This window comes from Colletes gigas, unplaced genomic scaffold (assembly GCF_013123115.1).
Source record: "Colletes gigas isolate AHSC1104 unplaced genomic scaffold, ASM1312311v1 Colletes_gigas_Sc00021, whole genome shotgun sequence".
Taxonomy (NCBI): Eukaryota; Metazoa; Arthropoda; class Insecta; order Hymenoptera; family Colletidae; genus Colletes; species Colletes gigas.
In genome coordinates this window covers 2,940,800-2,961,317 of record NW_025106650.1, presented here as the reverse complement: position 1 = coordinate 2,961,317, position 20,518 = coordinate 2,940,800, and the positions used below count along the sequence as shown (strand labels likewise).

General features: G+C 41.2%; 5 protein-coding genes across 9 annotated transcripts; 3 read left to right on the top strand and 2 right to left on the bottom strand.

Moving 5' to 3' along the window:
- The first annotated feature begins 44 nt into the window (after positions 1-44).
- Positions 45-1,988, top strand: LOC122400977. Of its 2 annotated transcripts, none has more exons than XM_043402793.1 (5): positions 45-178; positions 1,025-1,423; positions 1,498-1,633; positions 1,708-1,764; positions 1,833-1,988. In XM_043402793.1, exons 2-5 carry the CDS (start codon positions 1,086-1,088, stop codon positions 1,986-1,988), a joined length of 687 nt encoding a protein of 228 aa, XP_043258728.1. In that variant the 5' UTR covers positions 45-178; positions 1,025-1,085. The 2 variants fall into 2 exon arrangements, with proteins under 2 accessions (XP_043258728.1, XP_043258727.1); XM_043402792.1 differs by having other exon boundaries at positions 142-272.
- A 55-nt stretch (positions 1,989-2,043) lies between these two features.
- LOC122401115 (actin-related protein 8) lies at positions 2,044-4,804 on the bottom strand. 2 transcript variants are annotated; one of them, XM_043403062.1, is made up of 8 exons: positions 4,421-4,804; positions 4,179-4,346; positions 3,626-4,117; positions 3,207-3,551; positions 2,977-3,123; positions 2,696-2,915; positions 2,412-2,540; positions 2,044-2,339 (listed from the first exon to the last, which is right to left on the bottom strand). In XM_043403062.1, exons 1-8 carry the CDS (start codon positions 4,448-4,450, stop codon positions 2,167-2,169), a joined length of 1,704 nt encoding a protein of 567 aa, XP_043258997.1. In that variant the 5' UTR covers positions 4,451-4,804; the 3' UTR covers positions 2,044-2,166. The 2 variants fall into 2 exon arrangements, with proteins under 2 accessions (XP_043258997.1, XP_043258998.1); XM_043403063.1 differs by lacking the exon at positions 4,421-4,804 and having other exon boundaries at positions 3,626-4,120; positions 4,179-4,318.
- LOC122401116 (GTP-binding protein 128up) lies at positions 4,717-7,075 on the top strand. 3 transcript variants are annotated; one of them, XM_043403065.1, is made up of 9 exons: positions 4,717-4,757; positions 5,218-5,442; positions 5,540-5,705; positions 5,783-5,913; positions 5,988-6,227; positions 6,303-6,471; positions 6,546-6,675; positions 6,742-6,864; positions 6,941-7,075. In XM_043403065.1, the coding sequence occupies exons 2-9, from the start codon at positions 5,401-5,403 to the stop codon at positions 7,041-7,043; spliced, it is 1,104 nt and encodes a 367-aa protein (XP_043259000.1). In that variant the 5' UTR covers positions 4,717-4,757; positions 5,218-5,400; the 3' UTR covers positions 7,044-7,075. The 3 variants fall into 3 exon arrangements, with proteins under 3 accessions (XP_043259000.1, XP_043259002.1, XP_043259001.1); XM_043403067.1 differs by lacking the exon at positions 4,717-4,757 and having other exon boundaries at positions 5,145-5,281; positions 5,364-5,442; XM_043403066.1 differs by lacking the exon at positions 4,717-4,757 and having other exon boundaries at positions 5,146-5,442.
- A 136-nt stretch (positions 7,076-7,211) lies between these two features.
- On the bottom strand, positions 7,212-10,377 carry LOC122401114 (centrosomal protein of 131 kDa). Its single transcript, XM_043403061.1, is given in 10 exon segments — positions 7,212-7,587; positions 7,665-7,828; positions 7,884-8,055; positions 8,119-8,375; positions 8,441-8,600; positions 8,687-8,904; positions 9,116-9,586; positions 9,697-9,785; positions 9,872-9,962; positions 10,079-10,377. Coding segments are annotated over 10 exon segments (2,040 nt in total). The 5' UTR covers positions 10,358-10,377; the 3' UTR covers positions 7,212-7,448.
- Positions 10,378-11,611: 1,234 nt separating this feature from the next.
- Positions 11,612-20,235, top strand: LOC122400983 (hybrid signal transduction histidine kinase B). Its single transcript, XM_043402803.1, has 5 exons — positions 11,612-12,330; positions 14,426-14,522; positions 15,056-15,229; positions 18,635-18,993; positions 19,245-20,235. The coding sequence occupies exons 1-5, from the start codon at positions 12,319-12,321 to the stop codon at positions 20,139-20,141; spliced, it is 1,539 nt and encodes a 512-aa protein (XP_043258738.1). The 5' UTR covers positions 11,612-12,318; the 3' UTR covers positions 20,142-20,235.
- Positions 20,236-20,518: the final 283 nt, after the last annotated feature.

Sequence of the window (20,518 nt, the reverse complement as noted above, 5' to 3'; positions counted from 1 at the left end):
AACTGCGTTGTGTGTAAATTTATATTGTAGTTTATTTAAAAGCAATTTATTCTAGATACATAACACAAAAATAATAATCTTTCTTTCGAATATACATACATAAGTGATTGTAATCATTCAAGCAGTAACTATTCATGATGTCTTAAAGTCATCCATTTTACGTCTGAACGTTTTAAAGGTGTTGTAAGTTATATGTTTATAATAATATCGATGTAATGTCTTTAAAACGACTGAGATAAAACTTTTGGACAACTGTGTAGGTACTTAAATATGTATGTACTTAATAATGGTTATACGAATTTGAATCCGGCAAAAGTCTTGAAACATCTAAGCTGTGAATTAGATTCGTTTCGAACATTATTTGAATTCAAGCATCTTTTAAACAACATTTGTTACAAACAAGAACTTTAAGAAATTTTTTTCACGATGTCTCGATTATGAACTTTAACGAATATTTACAAAACGTTTTAAAACGTTTCAAAATTAATAAAGGCACAGCCAACCCTAATACAAGCCATATTGAGAGGGGGCAATGTTATCAAACAGACCGGTGCCCAGCTTACTCTGTATCAAGTGCAAAATCAGACTCGTAATTTTCCTGTTTCACGACTAATACTGAAGTCGATTGAGGTAAAACGTCATAAAGACGTTGTGAACGTCTTGGTTGTGAACGATATTTATAAAACATTACCGACGTCTTGTAACAGTAAAGATATATTTTAATAGCATTAAAATTTGGGTCTTATCTTCAGATAGCACACATCTTTTGCCTAAACGTTTTGAAACGTAATTCGAACATTTCAAAAAAGTTGTAAGTTACGTTTTCATGGCAATATATCAAAGTACAGTAATTGCTTGTGAAATTGTTTGATAAATGTAAATTCACCTTAAGGCGAACAGATTGTATTAGAGACGTTCAAATGGAAATTTGTTTATTTAATTTGGCGCGATTTTGTAGGATGTAGTTGAGTTTGGTAGAATTTCTTTTGATCGTAAATATTTTTTATAAAATTTGCGAATACAGATATCGTAGTGTGTATATTTTTGTACATTCTTTAACAATAACGTAAGACGAAATACAGAAAATGGAATATACTTTAGATGATGCTTTTCAAACGTTAAAAGATATACAGTCGGAACGAACAAAAGAAATAGAAGATTTAATAGATACATTGTCAGAAAATAGTCCAGTATCTTTCAAGAGGAACAGCAATTTAGAGGAAATACGGAAGAAGCAACACAAATGTTGCAAACATTTATTAAATCAGGTTTTTGAAGAAAAACCTAAAGATTTTCCTATACTTAAGACATCTGATTTACATGTTGAAGTTTTGAAAGAACTAGAAGAGGAAGTCCAGACAGCAAAAAAGTTTCTGGAAAGCTTGCAAGAGTATCAATCATTTATCGAAGATGATATATCTTAGTATGTAAAAAAGAACAAGTATTTTGGAAACACTATAATGAAGGGTTACTTAAAGTCCATCGTTTTTATTGCAGTTTGGAAAACAAGAAAATAGGATTAGAAAAAATGAAACAAGCTTATTTAGAACACAGTGAAATGATAGACAATACATCATATACTAGAGAAAATGTTTTATTAAAACAGATATTTAATTCTGTAAAGAAGGATTTGGTATGTTGGAAGAAGTATTATTATAGTAGTACTTTATTTGTATTTAATTTTATACACTGTGTTTAAATTTTTAGCAGACTGTTGTAAGTACAATTTTTCCTGACAACAAGACAATAACAGATTTTTTAGCTGTAAGTATAAGCGTGTTTTAACATTATAAAAAATTGCTAGAATAAAAATTGAAACAAAAAATTTGCAGAAACTAACAACATCATATTTAAGTGGTGGAGATGATGTGTATGTAGACATTTTACCAGAACAGGAATTGCATTTCACAAATTTCTTAATTGAAGCTGACATCATCATGCATCATAGGAATGATAAAAATAAAGTTAGATTAATGGATATGTTATAAGAAATAATATATTTTTGTAATAAAAATTTGAAGTATAATAGGTCTACAATTAATTACATAAGTTCGAGAAGTAAAGCAGAAATCTTGTATAGTAATTACCATTATACTGTATATAAATATAGAAAATTAGACTTTTCTTAAATTACACATATAAACAATACTTTGACTCCTTGAAATTTCACCACATAAAGGGTGCTCTTTCTCTCAATACTCTAACACCAATGCGTTCCCATTCTTGCCGACCAATCCATAATTCTTGAGCAGATTCTAAACAACTCAAAATAGCGGCACCTTTCCATGCCGTCATGCCAGGATCCATCTCTTTAGGTTGTGTTATGATATCAAGTTGTTCTACAATAATATAGAAAATGAAAGATTGTTCATGTATATTTCTTGAAAAAGCTACAATTAGTAGAAACATACCAGCTCTGTACATATAAGGAATTTGAAGGGAGATTCGATTATGTAACCACATGCCTATACCCTGAAATTTCATGCCTGATCCCACAACAAGTACACAACTGTACATCTTTCTTTTCAGATCTTCAGTAGCTATAAGATATTAGCACAATAAGACTTTATTACATTTTTTACAAAAATAGATAATACTTTGCAGAAAGTACGTGATTATTGGTTCAGTTATGCAAGTAGGTGGTTTCTATATGTTAGGTTACATCCTGTATTATTGCAACTGATACAATACGTACGACATCGATCGATGCTTTGTAACACGGCATGATCGAGACCTAAGAGCTGCTGAGGACCGACCACAAAGTCACGCGGAGCGTCCAAATCTCGATTCGACAAAGTAATTGGTGCTGAATCTACAGCATCTACTACTACTTCTTCTTCTCCTCCTGCAGTTGGTACAGTCGCTTCCTCTTGCATTTCAGACGTTTGCTCTAGATTTTCTTTTATACCTCTTCTCTGAAGCAATGAATTTGATATTTGCTCGAACGAAAATAATGAACGCGTTTTTCGTACTTACGCTTGTTTCTCGTAAGTAATTTTCATCGTGCGGATCTTCCGGATCTCCCATTGATCTCCTTTGTATGTGTACACTATGTGTTCCAGTGACTTTAAATAATTCTGGTTGAAACAAACTAAGTGGTGCTACTAAACACTCGTCACCGACCTGGAAAGGGTACTTGTCGCTAATACAAGCATTTAAAATAATTTGATGTTTAAAGCACCACACTAAAAAAATATTATTTATACCTGAAGGGTGTATTTTTCTGTTTGTTGTTTGGGTTTTCTGACCACGAATGTCTTTTCCTGAGAGCCACATACATTTAGATCAACATGACAAAAATCCTTTTTAAGTTGATTTAAAAGTAATGCATCCAATTTGTTTGAAGGATCGCAAGTCTTATATGGAAATGCACATTTCTGTAGCAGCCAGAAAAACGTTTGCGTAATATCACCGCCTCCATAATCCATACGCACTCTTGTATTTCTGTGAGAAATTCCATCTTCTACACAAGAAACTGACGTTTTTTGATCTCCAACATCAACAACACATGCATATCCTAATCCTGCACCAAACGTGGCTGCTACATGATCCTTAAAAAAAAAAAAATCGTAATAATAATTTATGTCTCATCCACCCTCTACATTTATGCATGCTATATACCAACTTGTAGGAGAAAATATGCTCCAAATCCGATATCACAAAGCATTAAAGTTGTGAATTCCTTTAAGTATTGCCTGTTATAAATGTCTGGTATGATGAGAACAGCCCTGTAATGTTTTAAGTCTCGTAAAGGAATGTCCATTTTCTCTGTGAGAACATATTCCCAAATTGTTTTTAAGTCAGCCATAATAGCTCGTAAACTACCACCAGGCCCTGAATGTACATTAAGTTCTCCTCTTCTATATGGGAAATGAACATTAAAATTATCATCTGGATTTAAAGACAATACATCATCCCCAACCACTATATCTTTGTTTGTTTTTATCCATTCAACACTACATGGTGAGGATATTTCTGGATTTGATCTACGATTAAAAGCAGCTATCTGTTGCGGTGGTGTAGCGTATCTTCTTCTTCCATCAGATTGAAGACAAGATTGTAAAGTATGAGATACTTGAAGACGTGATTCTTCCATTGCTTGGGTCAATTCCTTTGTCTACTAAAAGCAATACAAGATAAGACACCTTTATAAAAATATTGTTCATAAGAAAACCTACTCGCGGTACAGCAGATGGTAATAAACTATCTTTATATTCAAATCCCCCAGGTAAACGTCTTCTTGCAACAGCATTTAATATAGTACAAGGGTTCAAATCAGATGCTCTGCCCATTCTAAGGTACATAGAGCCAGGATGTATTATAACAATTGTTTGTGCTTGAATTTGCTGAAATTAAACAAACAGGATTTTGTGTTTCAATTACATGCTACACATTAATAATATAGAATTAAAAATATTACCTCAGCACAAGACTCTTGGAAAACCGGCATGATTAAATATTGTAACTTTTTAAGCTAAGTTATAGATTGTAAAATTATGTATTTGTTTCATTAATCGAATTCTCGATTTCATCAATAAAGTCTTTATTTCAGTTTATAAATATGGTGCTCTTTCGTTTTAATGCAGCAATGCAAGGCTTGAAAGACATACATTAAGTGCATTGAGTGATTTATGAATTATTAGGGCTTAGGTTAATACATCTGTCATACAAAATAGCATATGCACGCATCATAAATGTATATGTGCATACACCACACGTGTGTTCGCGTAGATTGTGTATTTCTATATTGTATGGAGGTATCTACATATATTAATTTCATTTATGAATAGTATAGATTTAGTTAGATATTATTTAAGACATTATTTTCAATCATATGAAATTATATATTAATTTCATAAATACATACACTGTTTCATTATATAGTATAATTATTTTAATGAAATAGAGATTTTATTTATTATACATGATGTATATTTGTAGGGAGTAATACAATATTGATACTATCAATTTTGTTTGCACATTATTTAATCGAATTTTGCATTGTATCTTACAATCGATGTACTCTTAATTTAAAAACATTTTTGATGGTCGAATGAACGAAGATTCGTAGATTTATAAATTAATTAATTTATGTAAATCCGAACGAAGTTTTTTACGATAACACTAGTTGATGGTATAAATTGAAAATAATATTAAATCTCTATTTGAAAACTGGCTTAAAGTCTGGGACAAAAATTTTGCATTTTTTTTTTATAGCAAAGCTATGATATTTGGCCGCATTCAACTGTGTGTAACATGTGCATATAACTTGTCAGCACGTGTAAGTTTTTATAGCGAAGTATTCGCGCAAATTTGTAATGGAAGAAACTGAAAGATCATAAATAAGAACGTATTTTAAATAGAAATTAAAGAAAGCTCTGTATATCATATTATTCCAAGATGAGTACAATATTGGAAAAGATTGCTTCAATCGAAGCCGAGGTAACCTCTCTTCTGCGTTAAACTATTTTATATTTCATTTCTGGACACTTTTTCCTGAAAAAATGACTTTTTCCTGAAAAAATGACTTTTTCGACAGATGGCTCGTACTCAAAAAAATAAAGCTACATCTAGCCACTTAGGTTTACTAAAAGCAAAATTAGCTAAACTGAGAAGAGAACTCATAACTCCAAAAGGTGGCGGAGGTGGTGGTGAGCAAGGTTTTGAAGTGGCTAAAACTGGTGATGCTAGAATAGGTTTTGTTGGTGTGTATTGATTATAGGCTTTAAATAATATTTACAGCGAAGCACAGTCTTTACTTTTGTTTGTACAAACATTGCAGGCTTTCCATCTGTTGGTAAATCTACTCTTTTAAGCACTCTTGCTGGTGTATATTCAGAAGTTGCAGCATATGAGTTTACAACCCTGACGACTGTTCCAGGGTGTATAAAGTACAAGGGTGCAAAAATACAGGTTTTATGCTTGTTTCCCTAAAAACAGAAGTAACATATCCATTCTGTATTTGGAAATCATTAATTTTTTTTTAGTTATTGGATCTTCCCGGTATTATCGAAGGTGCCAAGGATGGCAAGGGACGTGGAAGGCAAGTTATAGCAGTAGCTAGAACTTGTAGTTTAATATTCATTGTTCTGGATGTACTGAAACCACTTGGACACAAAAGGCTAATTGAGCATGAATTAGAAGGCTTTGGGTTACGATTAAACAAACAGCCACCAAACATTACCTTCAGGAAAAAGGATAAAGGTGGCATCAACTTTCAGACTACGGTAATTGACTAACAAGAAGAACAATAAAAAAAATTGGGCATGATTCAATTGATTATGTTGTTTTGTAATTACCAGTGCGCACAATCGGAACTTGACTTAGACAACGTGAAAACTATTCTGTCAGAGTACAAAATTCATAATGCAGATATTACTTTGCGGTATGATGCTACGTCCGACGATCTGATCGACGTTATCGAGGGAAACCGTGTTTATGTACCTTGTATTTATTTGCTCAATAAAATAGGTAATCACTGGTCATGATCTGTCAGTTAACATTTGATTGAAACGTCGATCGCAATTCTCTGTATATAATTTTAGATCAAATCAGTATCGAAGAGTTAGACGTTATTTACAAAATTCCGCATTGTGTACCTATTTCTGCTCATCATAAATGGAACTTCGATGATTTGCTTGAAAAAATGTGGGATTATTTGCAGCTGGTTCGAATGTAAGTTCTCGAAGCGATTGATTTTATTTTTCCGCAAATAACTTATTTTATTTCGCCATTTTTTAGTTATACCAAACCTAAAGGTCAACTTCCGGATTATAATTCTCCTGTAGTATTAAATAGAGAGAAGCGAACTGTTGAAGATTTTTGTAACAAACTTCATCGATCTATCGCAAAAGAATTTAAGTAGTAAGTTTATTGTTTTGTTACATTTATACTAGAAACGAATCAAATCGATATTTGTTTTTTTTTTTGTTATTTGCAGTGCTCTTGTATGGGGTTCGTCTGTCAAACATCAACCGCAGAAAGTAGGTAAAGACCATGTATTGTGCGACGAGGATGTCGTACAGATTGTGAAAAAAGTATAATTCCACTTAAAGTTTTACGCGCAATTATAATAGAAAAAAAATCATTTAAATGACTTTTACAGTAATTTTGGTTTTTTATAATTGAGAATATTGAAGCTTTTAAATTGATATTTTCTCCGCTTCGTACGAATTTATGCGATATTTTTATTATAACAGAAAATAGGGTGCAGCGAAATAGATAATCAACGTATAAAATAACTTTTCACTGTATACATACAATCGAAGAGTATTTGTTAGGAGTGGTTGAAAATTAGTTTTCTATCAAATAAATGTATAAATTACTTGGAAGTTGTTTAAACGTTTAAAAATACTGTGTTTATTTCTGATGAAACGGAAGGTATCCGAGTGCACAAAAAAAATATAAAATAAAAATATAAGTAACCGATACATGTCAACAGTTGTCATTCATAAGCTTTTCAAAATGTATTCCCTCCTTTGTTGGTCCAATAATTTCTCGAAATGTTGGCACTTCGATTTAACGTCATTAAGTTGTTTGGTAAGATTTTTTATCGTTAGAACCTTTTGAGTCATTATTAGTTTAATTCTGGAATGTAAAACTGTAATAAATAAAACGAAAAAAGTACTATCTTTAACGGATCTGTTAAAAAATTAATATAAGACCTGCTGTGGAGTTGAGCCATTGATGCGTCCCTGTTTGTATTATTTCGAGTTATTTCTTGGTAAAGGGAAGTTATCTTATCTTCCAGTTCTCTTTTCTCTACTTCGATCTCTTGCCTCGCCAGTTTCTTGGCATTAGCCTTCTCCACACTTAATCGTTTTACCGCCTGAAAATGCTATCTCTTATTGTAAACTCACCAATAAAACCACGAAATATACTACCTCGTTTACGTTGTTCCAGTCAGACAAACACCCTTCCAATTTTTTCTCTGCCTTCTGCAATTCAACCTCAGTTCTGTCGAGTTTATCTTGAGTCTGCGCTAACTTGTTTTTGTGGAACTGTTCGTTATCTCTCGCAGTTTGCAGGTCCATTTCGAACTTCTCCCGCAAAGATCTGGAATAGTACAGGACTGTATTTGGAAGTCAGTCGAGTATCGCTCGGGGATGTTTCGACTACCGAAGTTTGCAATCAAAATTTCGCTGTAGGGCCAATTTCGTTTCTCGACAATCTTTTTCGAGGCGTCCGATAGCAATTTCGATATGTCGATCTCTTTCTTTATAGCAGTCGTCCCGTATTTTACTCTCAGCCTTTTCAAACTTCAAATTCTGTTGTCTCTTATAATCGGCGAGCCAAGTCTCCCACTCCGTCTTCAACGACTCCTGAAGAGCTTTCTTTTCGTTCGAATGTTGTTGCTTCAGTGTTTCTATTTCTTGCTAAACAAAATAACGAGTCTCTCAGATCGGTAACAGCAACCTTCGCTCGAAGCCTCCAATTTTACCTGACAGTGTAGACGAATTCGTTGCAACTCTGCCTCCATTTCAGCGTCGCGTTTTGCTTGTTCTCTGCTGAACTTATCCCTGTCGTACTGCAACTCTTCTATGAACTTCGTTTGTCGTTCTTTAAACTGGGCCTCTTGCTCCTCCAACTTATCCTTGTATCTGACGAAACAGAAGGAACGATTCGAACGTTAGAAACCATTTTGACCGATTCGAGCGGTACGCGTCTATGAAGATTTCTCTTGCACCTGGTCCACAAAATATTCTTTTCGTTAGTTAGTATCCTTTCATGGCTCTCGGTGAGCTCCAGTCGGAGCTGCTCCAACTGTTGATTCGATCTGCGTATTATCCGCAATTCCGCGTCCTGCAATTCTTTCATGTGCACGTTTCTCAGTCTCTGAATTTCTTCGGCGTGCTTCTCCATCATGTTTCGCAACTCGGGCTCCAGCCCTTTCACGGTCATCTCCTAAAAGCGTTATCGTTGCTTTTCAAATGTACTTGTTTTAACTCACTCATCCTTAAATCACTAACTCAGAGTTTTTGTTGAAAAAGGACTCGTTGAAAAATACATGGTGGTTCTGGCTATGAGTCTGTGTCCAGTAGAGACAGAGAGAAGAAGCGAACGATTTAACGAGAATAGGGTAAATCTGTAGTGGCCAAATCATTACGACGAATACCTTGATCTTCGTCGTTCTGGCCTCTATCCATCGCTCCCTTTTGATCTTTTCAGCCGCGGCGCAGTGCTCCCTCGCCCTTTGCAGTTCCACCTCGTGTCTGTCAGCGGCGCATTTCATATCTCGTTGCATCTTTATTTCGATTTCCTTGACCCTCTGCGCCAGCGAGTTGCATTTTTCGGTCAGATCGGTTTTCTCCGTGATGAGTTGCTCGACGAACTTTTGGTGTCTCTTCACGATTCCCTTGTATTTGTCCTCTTGCGCCTGTAGATTCGACGCGCTGCTCTTGCTCTGAGCTTCCAGTTTCTCGCAGGCCAACTTCCTCTCGGACTTTAGTTGCTCTCTTAGAAGCGTCACCGTAGCGGTTTTCTCCTCGAGCTGCAAATGCGCCGTGGTCAAATCTTCTTCGAACACGCGAGGGACGTGGTCCGCGTTCTTGGCTGTAACTGTGCTAGAGAAACGAACAGAATTTCACTGTCTTCAGAGAGAATAAACACCGATTAATTCAGCAGTGAAAAAAATTCATGCTCTTTGGACTGTAAAATGTCGTTTCTATTCGCGAATTCTCACCTGTCGCAGCTAACGCAAGGCAACGGTTGCGAATTGGCGAATATCTCTTGCAGCATGGCGGCGTCCACTTCCGGTACGCTCACTTTCGTCGCGTCCAGAGAACCTGTCGCGTTTTAAACTGTCAGTAAAATCGCGAGAAAACGATCAACGGAAATTCTAATACCAAGAAAATTAGTATCGGTCAGCTACCATCTTCGAGTTTCGCTAAAAAGGACATTATGTCGTCGTAAGTCTCGGTGGATCCGTGTCTGTCTCTCGAGTCGTCTTTCTCCGGTTCTAACTACAAAGGTACCATTAAATTCAACTTTTCGATGCACATTTACGGGCAAAAGAAACTTCAGACTTATTTAGCCCTCGAAACGAAAATATAAAGAAATATACAGGTGGGACGAGAACCTGGAGTCGATCCATTTCTGGAATTTCGCTAGCAATGTTCTTCTCCAGATCGTCGATCATGTTGCAGAGTTGTTCGAACGAGCACGACGTAGTCTCGATAATATTTTGGTTATAATCAGCTTTCTTCGTTTCCACATTTGCATTATCGTCAAACTCCCCTTTCTTGTAGACGACAGTCTCTTCCGTGATTTCTATCTGCTTCGAGACGATGCCATTCGTTGGGAGGGATCTCTTAACGGGTGGTTTCCCGTGAATGTTTGGATGGCTGATGTTTATCATACTTGCTCAGGGGACAATTGTTTTCGCGATTATGCACGGACCGTAGTAAACTGTACTGAACATTCAAGAGCTCTACGCACGCTAATATTTGTCGGTGCATTTATGGTTGTCTAGACAACACCATCGGCAATGGTCGCAAAACTTGCACCTGTTTTCGATCGCCACGCGATCACACTGGTTATTTCCGTCTTAACCCCCTTATGATACGCACGTCGATAATCGCTTGTTTAGAAAAGGGGAATTTTCTCAGTTTTCTATGTATTTAATATAAGGCTCGCCGCTGGACCGAAATCTATCATTATCACTTTGGGTGCAAGTAGAAAATTCATTAGTGGCCAGACGCGGCAGCCAAATGTACTTCGACAAATTTTCAAATTCAATTAATTTGAAAACGAAGGCTTGAACGAAAATATCCTACGCATTTTCGAGAAAAAAATTCAGGAAGATGGGCAAATTTTTCGACGAAAATAAAAAATTTCCAATCGTTCTAAAAAAATTACTTTTGATTGCGGGGGTCAATTACAATCATTTTTGGTGAACAGACATACCCTCGAAATCCTAACCAGTTTCGAGAAAAAAAATTCCTTACCGAAAATATAACGCGTGGCCCGGAATGTTTCTGTAATTTCATTTTCTGTCTCACTTCCTCTTTTGTTCATTTGTGTCACTCGCAACGTTACCAACAGATTTGGAAATGAATTTCAATCCCGTCCATAGTCAACTCACATGCATTTACGCACACACTGCAGCTGTCTGCCCATCAATACTAATTCAGTGAATAGTTTCTCAACTGACCGTCATCCATGAGAAGGGGACGCCAAAAACACCCTTGAATATTCAGGTCGGTATGGCAGTCAGATTGGGCCACGAAAGTCCGCAAGGTGAAAAGTCTACTCGTAAACCTCGTCTGTGGTTCAGCGTACCCGCGGGGGTAGGTTACCGGTCGAAACATTGGGTAGGTAGGGTGCGTTTGTTATCTTGCAGGGATTGTCGGAGGGGTTTGTCAGGGGTTGGCAGGCAGCACCGTCTGGAACGAACTCGGGAACTGGGTAGCTCTGGAAGAGATCGTGGGGGATACGAGGAGGCAGTGGTCGTCAGTCGGAAGAGAGTGGCGCGTGTGGGGCGAGGTTGTTGCGGGTGAACTCGTGGGGAGAAGGAGAGGCCGAGGGTGAGGGCGAGGGTGTCTGTACGTACACCGAGAGAGAATCGATCTAAAACTAGGAGTCGCCGCAGTAACCACTGGGAGGAAGCCACTGTTACAATTTGCCCCCATATGCGCTAGTGAAATCTTAGATCGGGTAATTGTACGGCGAGGGCAGCTAGAATGAGGTGTTCCCGCGAGGAGGTGGTCGGTCGCGTACGGCCCGCGCGTTGATACGAGGCTCCCCCGAGCGAAACGCCAACGCCGATACGGGCTCGGATAGACGGAGTGTGCTGGGATAATCCAGAGAACGACTCGGAGAACCGGAGAGAGCGAACGGACACGGACGAGGGAGAGAGACAGAGATAGGGGAAAAGATATACGTGGGTAGCGCGCGAGGAAAGGAGACCGCGGGAGAAGAGATATATCGGAGGGAGAATAGGGAGAACGGTAAAGAGAGTAAACGGTGTCGCATCGCGAGGTGTATCGGTGTACGGTGTGCACGGCACGGGGAGCAAACGTTCGCGTAGAGGATCGCCGATAGGAGTCGGACGTGAAGAAACGGTCAGAAACGGGAGGAGAACGAGGAAGAGGCGCACGGAACCGAGAGAAACGGAGAAAAACGGGCCGCGAAAGAGAGGGAAGCCAACGGGAGCAGGGGGGAGGGACACGGAAAGACTGAGAGCGCGAGCAAGGGTGGGCGGACAGTAGTGCACGAGAGTATCCCGTCGCCACGATAATGCGACGTGCAGCATCTTCGCTCGTTCCTTCTGAATAAGTGCTCGCTGGGACGGTCCCTTACCTGCAGGGATATGACGTAATGGCAAGAGAGGTACGCAATTTCTTTGCATTACAACGTTACGCGCGAGCTTGCTCAACGTACCGCTATCCCACCAATACCGTGTCAACCCCATCCACAGACGACCGTCCCTGGACGATTATCCTTGCGAACCGACCGTAAACGTTCGCGTTCCTCGGTCACCCCCTGTTCGACTCTCGTTTACTCGTCTCGCGTACGACACCGCGCACGCTTTGCCCGCGAGTGCATCATCCTCGTTGGCCAGTTACGCATCACCGCGACGCGGACTCACGCATCCGCACGCATATCGGGACCGCGGACGTGCCCCGTCGCCCCCAGAACACCCACGGAAAACGTCTTTCGGTTCCCCGGTGGCTTTGGACCATTCTCTTTCTCTCGCCAGATCCAGGCTGTGACCTAGACTGCGTTCAGCGCAGCCTTTTAGGTTATACGCCGCTCGTCCCGTTGGAACGACCGCTCCGGGGATCGACGTGGCCTCGATCCCCCCGGTGTCCAGGTTCGTCGTTGCGTTCTGCGGCATTGTTTACCAAGGCTGTCCTTACGGGAATGCCGCATCGAGTGGCGATCCTGTTCCTCGGTACACCGAGTGCAACGTACGCCGAACCCAGAGCCGCGCAGTTCTCGCGGTCTGCTCGCGTTTCCTACGGAATCGTCGCACCGTTCTTCTTTCGTCCTTGCGTTTTCACGCCTTCCTCCATCCTCCCGTTCATTTTGCCTATGATTTTTATTTTTTTTTTCTTGATCGGTTACCCGAGAATGATTGAATCAGGTCAGTGTTTTCGACCATAAGTTGCGCCCGCGTCTGCGCAACCCCTGCTCGCTTTTCGCCTCCCTGTTGAAAACTAGGGACAACCCAAACATAATAATTCCACTCTTTGGCTCGCGTTATTTTAATAACGTTCGCGAGTAACAGCGGCGTATCGTGTCTCGGTCGGCCGCTCCGGGGACCCGTTAACCTCGACGATCGACTGATCGCTGCCCTCTTGACCCGCGACCCTGGCTGCCAGCGCGCGGGTACATATTTCCTTTTCTCTTTTTCCTTTTTTTTTCTTTATGGGAGGCGGGCGGGATCGAATTCGCACCGGAGATTCCTTCCGAGGCTCGGTTTACTCCAAGTTTTCCTGAAACTCGAAAGATCACGGGCTCGACTTCGCTTTGACGACACCGAGAGCTGCTACCGAGGAGACACTCGATACCCGACACGGCAAACATCGCTCCAATATGCACGCTATCGGACGTAGGATATTGTTTTTGGCCCTGTACGTCCTACGTTTCTAGTACAGACTGCCCGTGAACTCGAAAAGTCTGGTACCCACGAACGACCGAGCCCGGTTAAGGGTGTGTGGAATACGTTTTACGAAAGTTTTCCTCGACGTCGGTCCTCGCCTTGGTACGAAGATAGCCGCGCGTCGCGGAAAATAGCAACGAAAATATTAAAAGAATAAAAACAAGAGGAAAAAATACAAGCCTCGCTGTTGCAAGGATATATGGGTATTCGATAATAATTTCTCACTCGAGGCGCGCGATAGGCTTTTGTTTATAGTCTGTTCTACTTGGTTATCGCGTATAAAACACCTAGGGTAAAATTACTTTCCTGTTGACCCGGCGCAGACACTTCGGTTCGCTTAACATCTAGGCGATAAGCATTTTCCACGGCGGCCCGACGGTTTTACGGTTTCTTTACACGCAATTACGTTCCGTTTCAAGCTATCCACTCCCATTGATAGACTTTTTTTCCGATACGCGGTGGCCTCGTGTCTGCCTTTGAGCGAGGCTTCTGTGCCCGCGTTCCTCGGATTCTGGCACGTACCGTCAGATATTTTCTACGGATGCTAATTTCTTCGACGGCGCGGAATAACGGGATTAATTTATCCGCGCGAATCGAAAATTCATTTATTCGATTACTCGTCTCGAATCCTCATCCTTACCCGAAACGGACAGAACAACGTTCACCATTGAAAAAAACGTACACCATAAGTCCCGCTTAATCTCCCCGCAAGCTATACACCGACAGGTATAAAGAAACGCAACGATCACGCGTTTTGCTGGCTGCGTGTCAAATCGTTCCCGGCGCAATCGAAATTTCCAACAGTTGATTTCTGTGCAGGAGTTACGGAGCAAGAGACCTTTTAAGATATGGGACAGCTGGCGTAACGTAAGAAAGGGACTGGTTGTTAGCAATTTCGAGGAACTGATACACCGGGGTAAGAAACGCGTCCATTGAAACCGCTAGCGAAACTAAATCGCCCTGCTGCTCGCTCTGGAAAGTATATGCACACATCGACGCTACTACCACGTGTTTTTGACAGTAATCGCCCTTTCGATCCCGAACCTGGACGCTCACGATGTTCACGAGGCTCGTACGAATTCGCGCGATCGGAAGTTTGAAATGTATCGTGAGTCCGCGAGAAGTTGGCTAGCGAAAGGCACGCGGCTCCGATTGGTCCCCCACTCTAGTTCTCTGACGCGTCGCAGTGGGGATGGGCGGAGCAAACGGATCACTCCCCTGTCCCCTGCGCCGTCCCGCTAGCCAACTTCTCGCGGACGCACAGTACACACGTTCGACGCTGATTTAATGTTAAATCCGTATCGAATCGCGATCGAGAAGGCGGCGCTCGTACGACGGAGAGAAACATAATTCGTCCCCGATCTGTATCTACCTTCTATTTTTAGCACTATCCACGAATCAACGTACGAGATAACTAATCGCTGTCTGGTGGTGTTGTTCCTATCGCAGGCAAGGAGAAGTTGGGCGTGCCACAGAACGAGAATGTCTCTTTAGTGTTGGAGTCGGACGGAACGCAAGTAGAGGACGGCGATTACTTCAAGACTCTAGCAAACAACACGATTCTGCTGTTACTGCGGCATGGTGAACGCTGGTGTCCAACAGGAGTCGACATCATACGCGCCGGTATCTATCCGTAAAACGAATTAACGATAGTTCCAGCGTAGAAACCTCGAAAGTTTCGCCGAAGTTACGGCCAGGCTGAACGCTACTTCGCGATGGATATTTGCGCGAAAGGTCGCCGTGATTTTCACGAAATCCTTCCAACTCGTCTAGAGTACGCAAAAATAGGGGGCACGTATTTTTATTACTGCGGTAACTCGAGTTTAACACGGTGACTGTCCGCTGACCCACATGTGGATCGGGTCGGTTTTGAATGCAGAACAAATATGGCCTCCACTGGTAATGTGAAAGAGTTCTTTAGAATAAAGAAAATGTACGCTACCGCTCGAAAGTTTGGGTACACCTTGTGTCGCGAGTAAGTTCTTGTTAAAGATAACCATAGAGGAATCAGGAATTTTTTTTCTTGCTATTAGTTCCTTGGATATCTTAAATGTGAGGTACATTTCGTAAAAGTACCAATCTCGCCATTTTTCTGTATGTTTTAAAATATTGGTTCTATTAAAAGGCAAAAGGTACATTTAAACTTTAATTTAATTATAAAATAAATTGAAAATAGCATTTGGGGAGTGCAGTTTTAGTCCTTAAACTTAGGTTATCGCAGTTAAATCATGTTTCCTTTATTTTGGGGCAATTTATAAACTTGCAAAGTTCGATCAAAATACTGAGAATAACACAAGAAGAATATAATGTAAATTATCATTGTATAGAAAAATTGTACTGTAATGTACCAACATTAACTAAAACACAATGACGACCTATTCAATAGTGATTTTGATTAATGCAAAAGACTTTGCAGCAGTGGTTTCCGTTAGATATTGCATAACCTTGAATTAAATAGGTGTTAGATCAAAAATTTGGCACTCGTCCAAGAATACTGGTGGATTCCTTGATAAGGGTAATCTAGAAATCCTTGCCTTAGATGAGACTCAGAAGAAATATTAGCTTATCTTAACTCCGTGAATCTGTTCAAACGCGATCTCGTTGTGCTAATTACAGTTTGAAGCCAACGAAATTTTAAATATAAAATTAATTTTTATAATTTAAACTGTAAACTGTAAACTTACTTATGTATTAACTATTTTAACTTAATTATTATTTGGTGTTTTGTCCCAAGATACTGGATTTTTGATACAACATTTATTAAATGAAAGATAACGCGATACGTAAAGGGAAAAGGCTATTGTGTCTTATATTAATTAAAATCACTGCTAGTAGATAATCCATTACTGTGTTTTAGTTAGTATTTTAATACACACAGCGACTAAAATTAATTTTGTATTTGTGCATCAATATTACTTGTATACTAATGCAACATGTCCAACTTGGATATCAGATTAAGTAGAAATAGCGAATATTGGTCAGACGAGCCAGGTAAATCGTACTCAGCGTAGTAATTTCGATGTTTTCACTTTCTACGGTCGTCATATTAGATAAATCATTCTAATTTTTGTAATTAGTACTGCATATACTATATACATATTCATTTTGCAACAGAAGAGTTTGAAAATTTAACGTTTGTGTCGATCACGTCCGCTATATCGGATCAGCTATTTTTATATAGAACTCGTAATCATCGACACCAAAAATCCAACACAATTTATTACAAATAATCATATTTGAACTATTTTCAATTATATCGAATTGAAAGATTTTGAGAAACGATTCGAGCAACGTATACTTAGACGTAACCCATAACTCAGGGGAGAGATAAAGCAAATCGATCGTTCTTTTTAAAAGATTTCGCCAATGTGTTGTAAATATTTGTAGCCACTATTTGCAACATCGACAGAAATCCGAGATTTATTATTAGCCGTACGATTGATTTTCTTTTTGCATACTTGATCGGATGTCCAAATCGCTTGAAAATTCGAGTGGTGTCGTAATTATGCATCACACTGTACCAGTTCGCTTCATCGCGGGTAAACAAGTCGCAAAAAAGAGCGAACAGATGGGAACGTGTAACGCGACGCTGTACTTTGTTACGAGGGATAACGCGGCTCTATGAGTTTTCTCTGGGCCGCCGTGTGGTATTTTTATAGCAAACGGGGGAGTCGTACCTTGGAAGTGAAGTATAGCGTGAAATTATAGGTCGGAGATGTCGCGCGTAAGGCCAGGCGCATATTGAGCGCACGCTGAGGCAGCGCAGCGCATGATTCTACAAATCAGGCACGATCGAACAAACATGCAAAATATTTAACAAAACGTTCGGTTTTGTAATGAGTCTAGGGTGAAACAGCGTTTTCTAAGATCACCGATTCTTAAGAAAATTACCTTCGTAATAGAATTATCTTCCGTTAAAGAATGACCCTTTCTAAATAATTGTTCACTTTTCATTGTTAAAAGAAACTGCGTACATAAATATATATTGCCAACCATCGACACGGTAGCAGCGTGCGAATGACAAATCTACCCACAATAAAATATAGAACAAATAAAAAGGTCAAGTGTGCTGCAAAGTCTAGTGAATCGAGCCGTGTGTTTGACACGTCAGCTATAAACAATGTAAAATAATTACGTCGTGCCCATTTGTCGTGCCACGCAGGGCTGACTAACGCAGAAGCTGTGGGGGTTGTATCGAATTGGACGAATTTTTGATTTTATTGAAATTTCGAGAGTGTTCAGAAGTTTTAAGCGGTCTTGCGTTCTCTTTGTTAAGTCAAAGAGTCAGAATAGGAAAGACGCGCTTTAGGAATGAAAGAATGACGTTCAACACGTGCCTGCCTAATATTTACGACGTCGACAGGGTGTCACGTGTCGGAGGAACTTTCGCGATGATAATAGAGGCGTCGGCACGGGACACCAGTCCTCCATGAATAGAAGACAGTATCGATTCCTAAGTACAATAAGACAAAAGTGCAGATTCGTTAAAGAGGGCTATCAGATAACGATTTTGTTCGTAGAGTGTCGCGGGTGTCTGTCGACCGATGCATTCTAACGACGATGTCAGAAAAAGATCGATACGCATGCTCTGTTGCTCGTAAATTTCGATCATTTTGAGAGATTGTTAGGCTGAAAGTTTCAGGAAATCGTACCTAGCGAGTTTTGGTTTCGATATGAGAGACTGTCAGTAAGTATGATAACTAAAGAAACTAATTCCGGTTGTTCACCTCTGCTTAAAAAGATTCTTGTAAATATGTCGTTTCTATAAGCGTTACGAAGGTATCGTCTCCCGTACTTGTCACCAGAGGGGCCGTTCCTCTCGCAAGTGCTCGACCTTCCGCTTGTATATGTGCGTTTCTCGACCGACTAGCCAATATCCTGGCGTGTAAGGTAGGGTCTCCTAGGATGCTCTCCTTTTCTTTTCCATCTCTCATCAACAGGACCCCACAGTATAATACCGCTACAAGTCCCCCTAACAACAATTGTGTCAATTTTCGTTTGATCTGACGTCGTGTTTGTGATTTGCAGCAATTTCAGCCATACCGAAAATAGTTTGCGAAACGATCCACGCCCTGGAGCTGCACGATGAGACGCCGTCGTGGAAAATCATGGACAATAAGGGACGAGTCACCGTGGTCCTGCACTGGGATCAGCGTTCGTCCACGTCGTCGCAGGTGCAGCAACAGCAGAAGGGTCCGGACGCGCAGAGCTCCAAGTATTCACCGACAAAGAAAACCGATCTGAGCGGTACGCAGCGGCCGTCGTTGGTCATACAGACCAGCCTGGACAAGCTCAACTACGGAGGGAAGCAGGGACACCTGGCGGCCGAGATCGGTCCCAGCCGCTACGCCAGCCCCCAAATCACTGTGATAAATCATGACGACATGGTACGATAATCCTGGCTCTCTTTATCCGTCTCGTATACGATTCTATTTGACTGATTAACGCGAGGTTTCCGGGTGTACAAGTCGGCTCCGATGGCGCCCGACGACGTCTCCGGTCCTATCTAGACGAAAAAATACGCCTTATAGGGGCGGAGAGACGACCCGCACCCGGAAGCCTCGGTGGTGTCTCGCATCTCGCGTTGTAGCCTCTCGAAAGCCATCGTTTAAAAATGTCGTCGTGGTAACGACAGCAGCAGCAGCCGCAGCCGCCGCAGCAGCAGCCGCACGGAATCTCGGGACGACTGGTGAAGCAGAGCACGAACTCGTTCGACAGCACGGCCATCCATATCCACACGCCCGAGTGCTCGAACCACATCCATCAGCCGGTGGTGAGGAACGGGAGTCCTGTGAACGGGGCGGACGGCGGCGCCAGCGGGGAATGCGATTTCCATTGCTGCGCCCTTCACGAGGAGGGACGTAGAATCGCGGTGCACAAGTCGGTGGCCACCTCGCCGATCCAGGACGCCCAGCACCAGCAGTACCAGCAACAGCAGCAGCAACAGCACCATCATCCGCACCAGCATCAGCAGCAGCAGCAGCAGACGCAGACGCAGACACCGTCGCCTCAGCCGCCGTCCTCGTTGTCGGATGGCACGAGACGGACCGGCCTGAGCAAGGGACACGTGCGTTTCTGCGACACCGCCGACGAGGAGTCGAGCCCGCGGCTCGCCGGCAACTCGGCCACCGGCTTTCACCTCCAGCATCATCACAATCATCATCAGGAGCACGACAGCTCCGAGTCGGAGACCGAGAACACGATCATGGAGGACGAGATCGTCACCTCGGAGAAGTTTTTACTGCTCATCGATCAGCTCACCGTAGACCAGAAGCATCTAAGCATCAAGGACATCGGTATCATCCTCGAACGGCTCAACTCCAAGATCCTCGACGTGGAGCGGCTCGATCGCGAGAGCGAGAGCGAGGAGTGTTACAACTGGACGATCAAGGCGATCATCAGGGGAGACGTGTTGAGGGAGCTCGGGATCATTTACAACGGGAACTACTACGCGATCTCCGAGCATCCGGGCTACAAGGAGGAATCCGAGGAGAATAACGAGGATAACGAGGAGGAGGAGGAGGATAGACTTTAATATGATGCTGTTTTATTAGATAGATAGTTAGATAGATAGATAGATAGATTATACACCTATTAATGATTATTATTAAATATAGTACGTATCGAGCTGCGGGGAGGGGGCTTCGAGATGATTCGAATAGCGGAAATGACGTGGGGGCGTACGGCGTACGGACAACCGGGGATGGGACATGCCGGGAATGTCGGATGACGAGCGGCGAAACGTGATTTTTTTCAAAATGTTTTCATAATAAAACAAAGGAACGCGTCATAATAAAAGGAAAAAAAAATCATACGATACCTTATAAACTTAGTTCTAAAGACGGTTGTTGAAATATGTACTTATTAAATAGTATGTATACTTGTAGGAAACGTTTTTGGGATTACGGACGT

What these genes read in the sequence shown, in the direction of transcription:
- LOC122400977 (XM_043402793.1), top strand. Translation starts at nt 1,086, where the DNA reads ATGGAATATACTTTAGATGATGCTTTTCAAACGTTAAAAGATATACAG. An exon ending in ATTCTGTAAAGAAGGATTTG is followed by an intron (nt 1,634 to 1,707) that starts GTATGTTGGAAG and finishes TTAAATTTTTAG; the next exon opens with CAGACTGTTGTAAGTACAAT. An exon ending in CAATAACAGATTTTTTAGCT is followed by an intron (nt 1,765 to 1,832) that starts GTAAGTATAAGC and finishes AAAAATTTGCAG; the next exon opens with AAACTAACAACATCATATTT.
- LOC122400983 (XM_043402803.1), top strand. An exon ending in CGAGGAACTGATACACCGGG is followed by an intron (nt 14,523 to 15,055) that starts GTAAGAAACGCG and finishes TTCCTATCGCAG; the next exon opens with GCAAGGAGAAGTTGGGCGTG. An exon ending in AGTCGACATCATACGCGCCG is followed by an intron (nt 15,230 to 18,634) that starts GTATCTATCCGT and finishes TGTGATTTGCAG; the next exon opens with CAATTTCAGCCATACCGAAA.
- LOC122401116 (XM_043403065.1), top strand. Translation starts at nt 5,401, where the DNA reads ATGAGTACAATATTGGAAAAGATTGCTTCAATCGAAGCCGAG. An exon ending in GCATCAACTTTCAGACTACG is followed by an intron (nt 6,228 to 6,302) that starts GTAATTGACTAA and finishes TGTAATTACCAG; the next exon opens with TGCGCACAATCGGAACTTGA. An exon ending in TATTTGCAGCTGGTTCGAAT is followed by an intron (nt 6,676 to 6,741) that starts GTAAGTTCTCGA and finishes GCCATTTTTTAG; the next exon opens with TTATACCAAACCTAAAGGTC.
- LOC122401115 (XM_043403062.1), bottom strand. Translation starts at nt 4,450, where the DNA reads ATGCCGGTTTTCCAAGAGTCTTGTGCTGAG. An exon ending in TCCAAGAGTCTTGTGCTGAG is followed by an intron (nt 4,347 to 4,420) that starts GTAATATTTTTA and finishes GTTTAATTTCAG; the next exon opens with CAAATTCAAGCACAAACAAT. An exon ending in TCCTTATATGTACAGAGCTG is followed by an intron (nt 2,340 to 2,411) that starts GTATGTTTCTAC and finishes ATATTATTGTAG; the next exon opens with AACAACTTGATATCATAACA.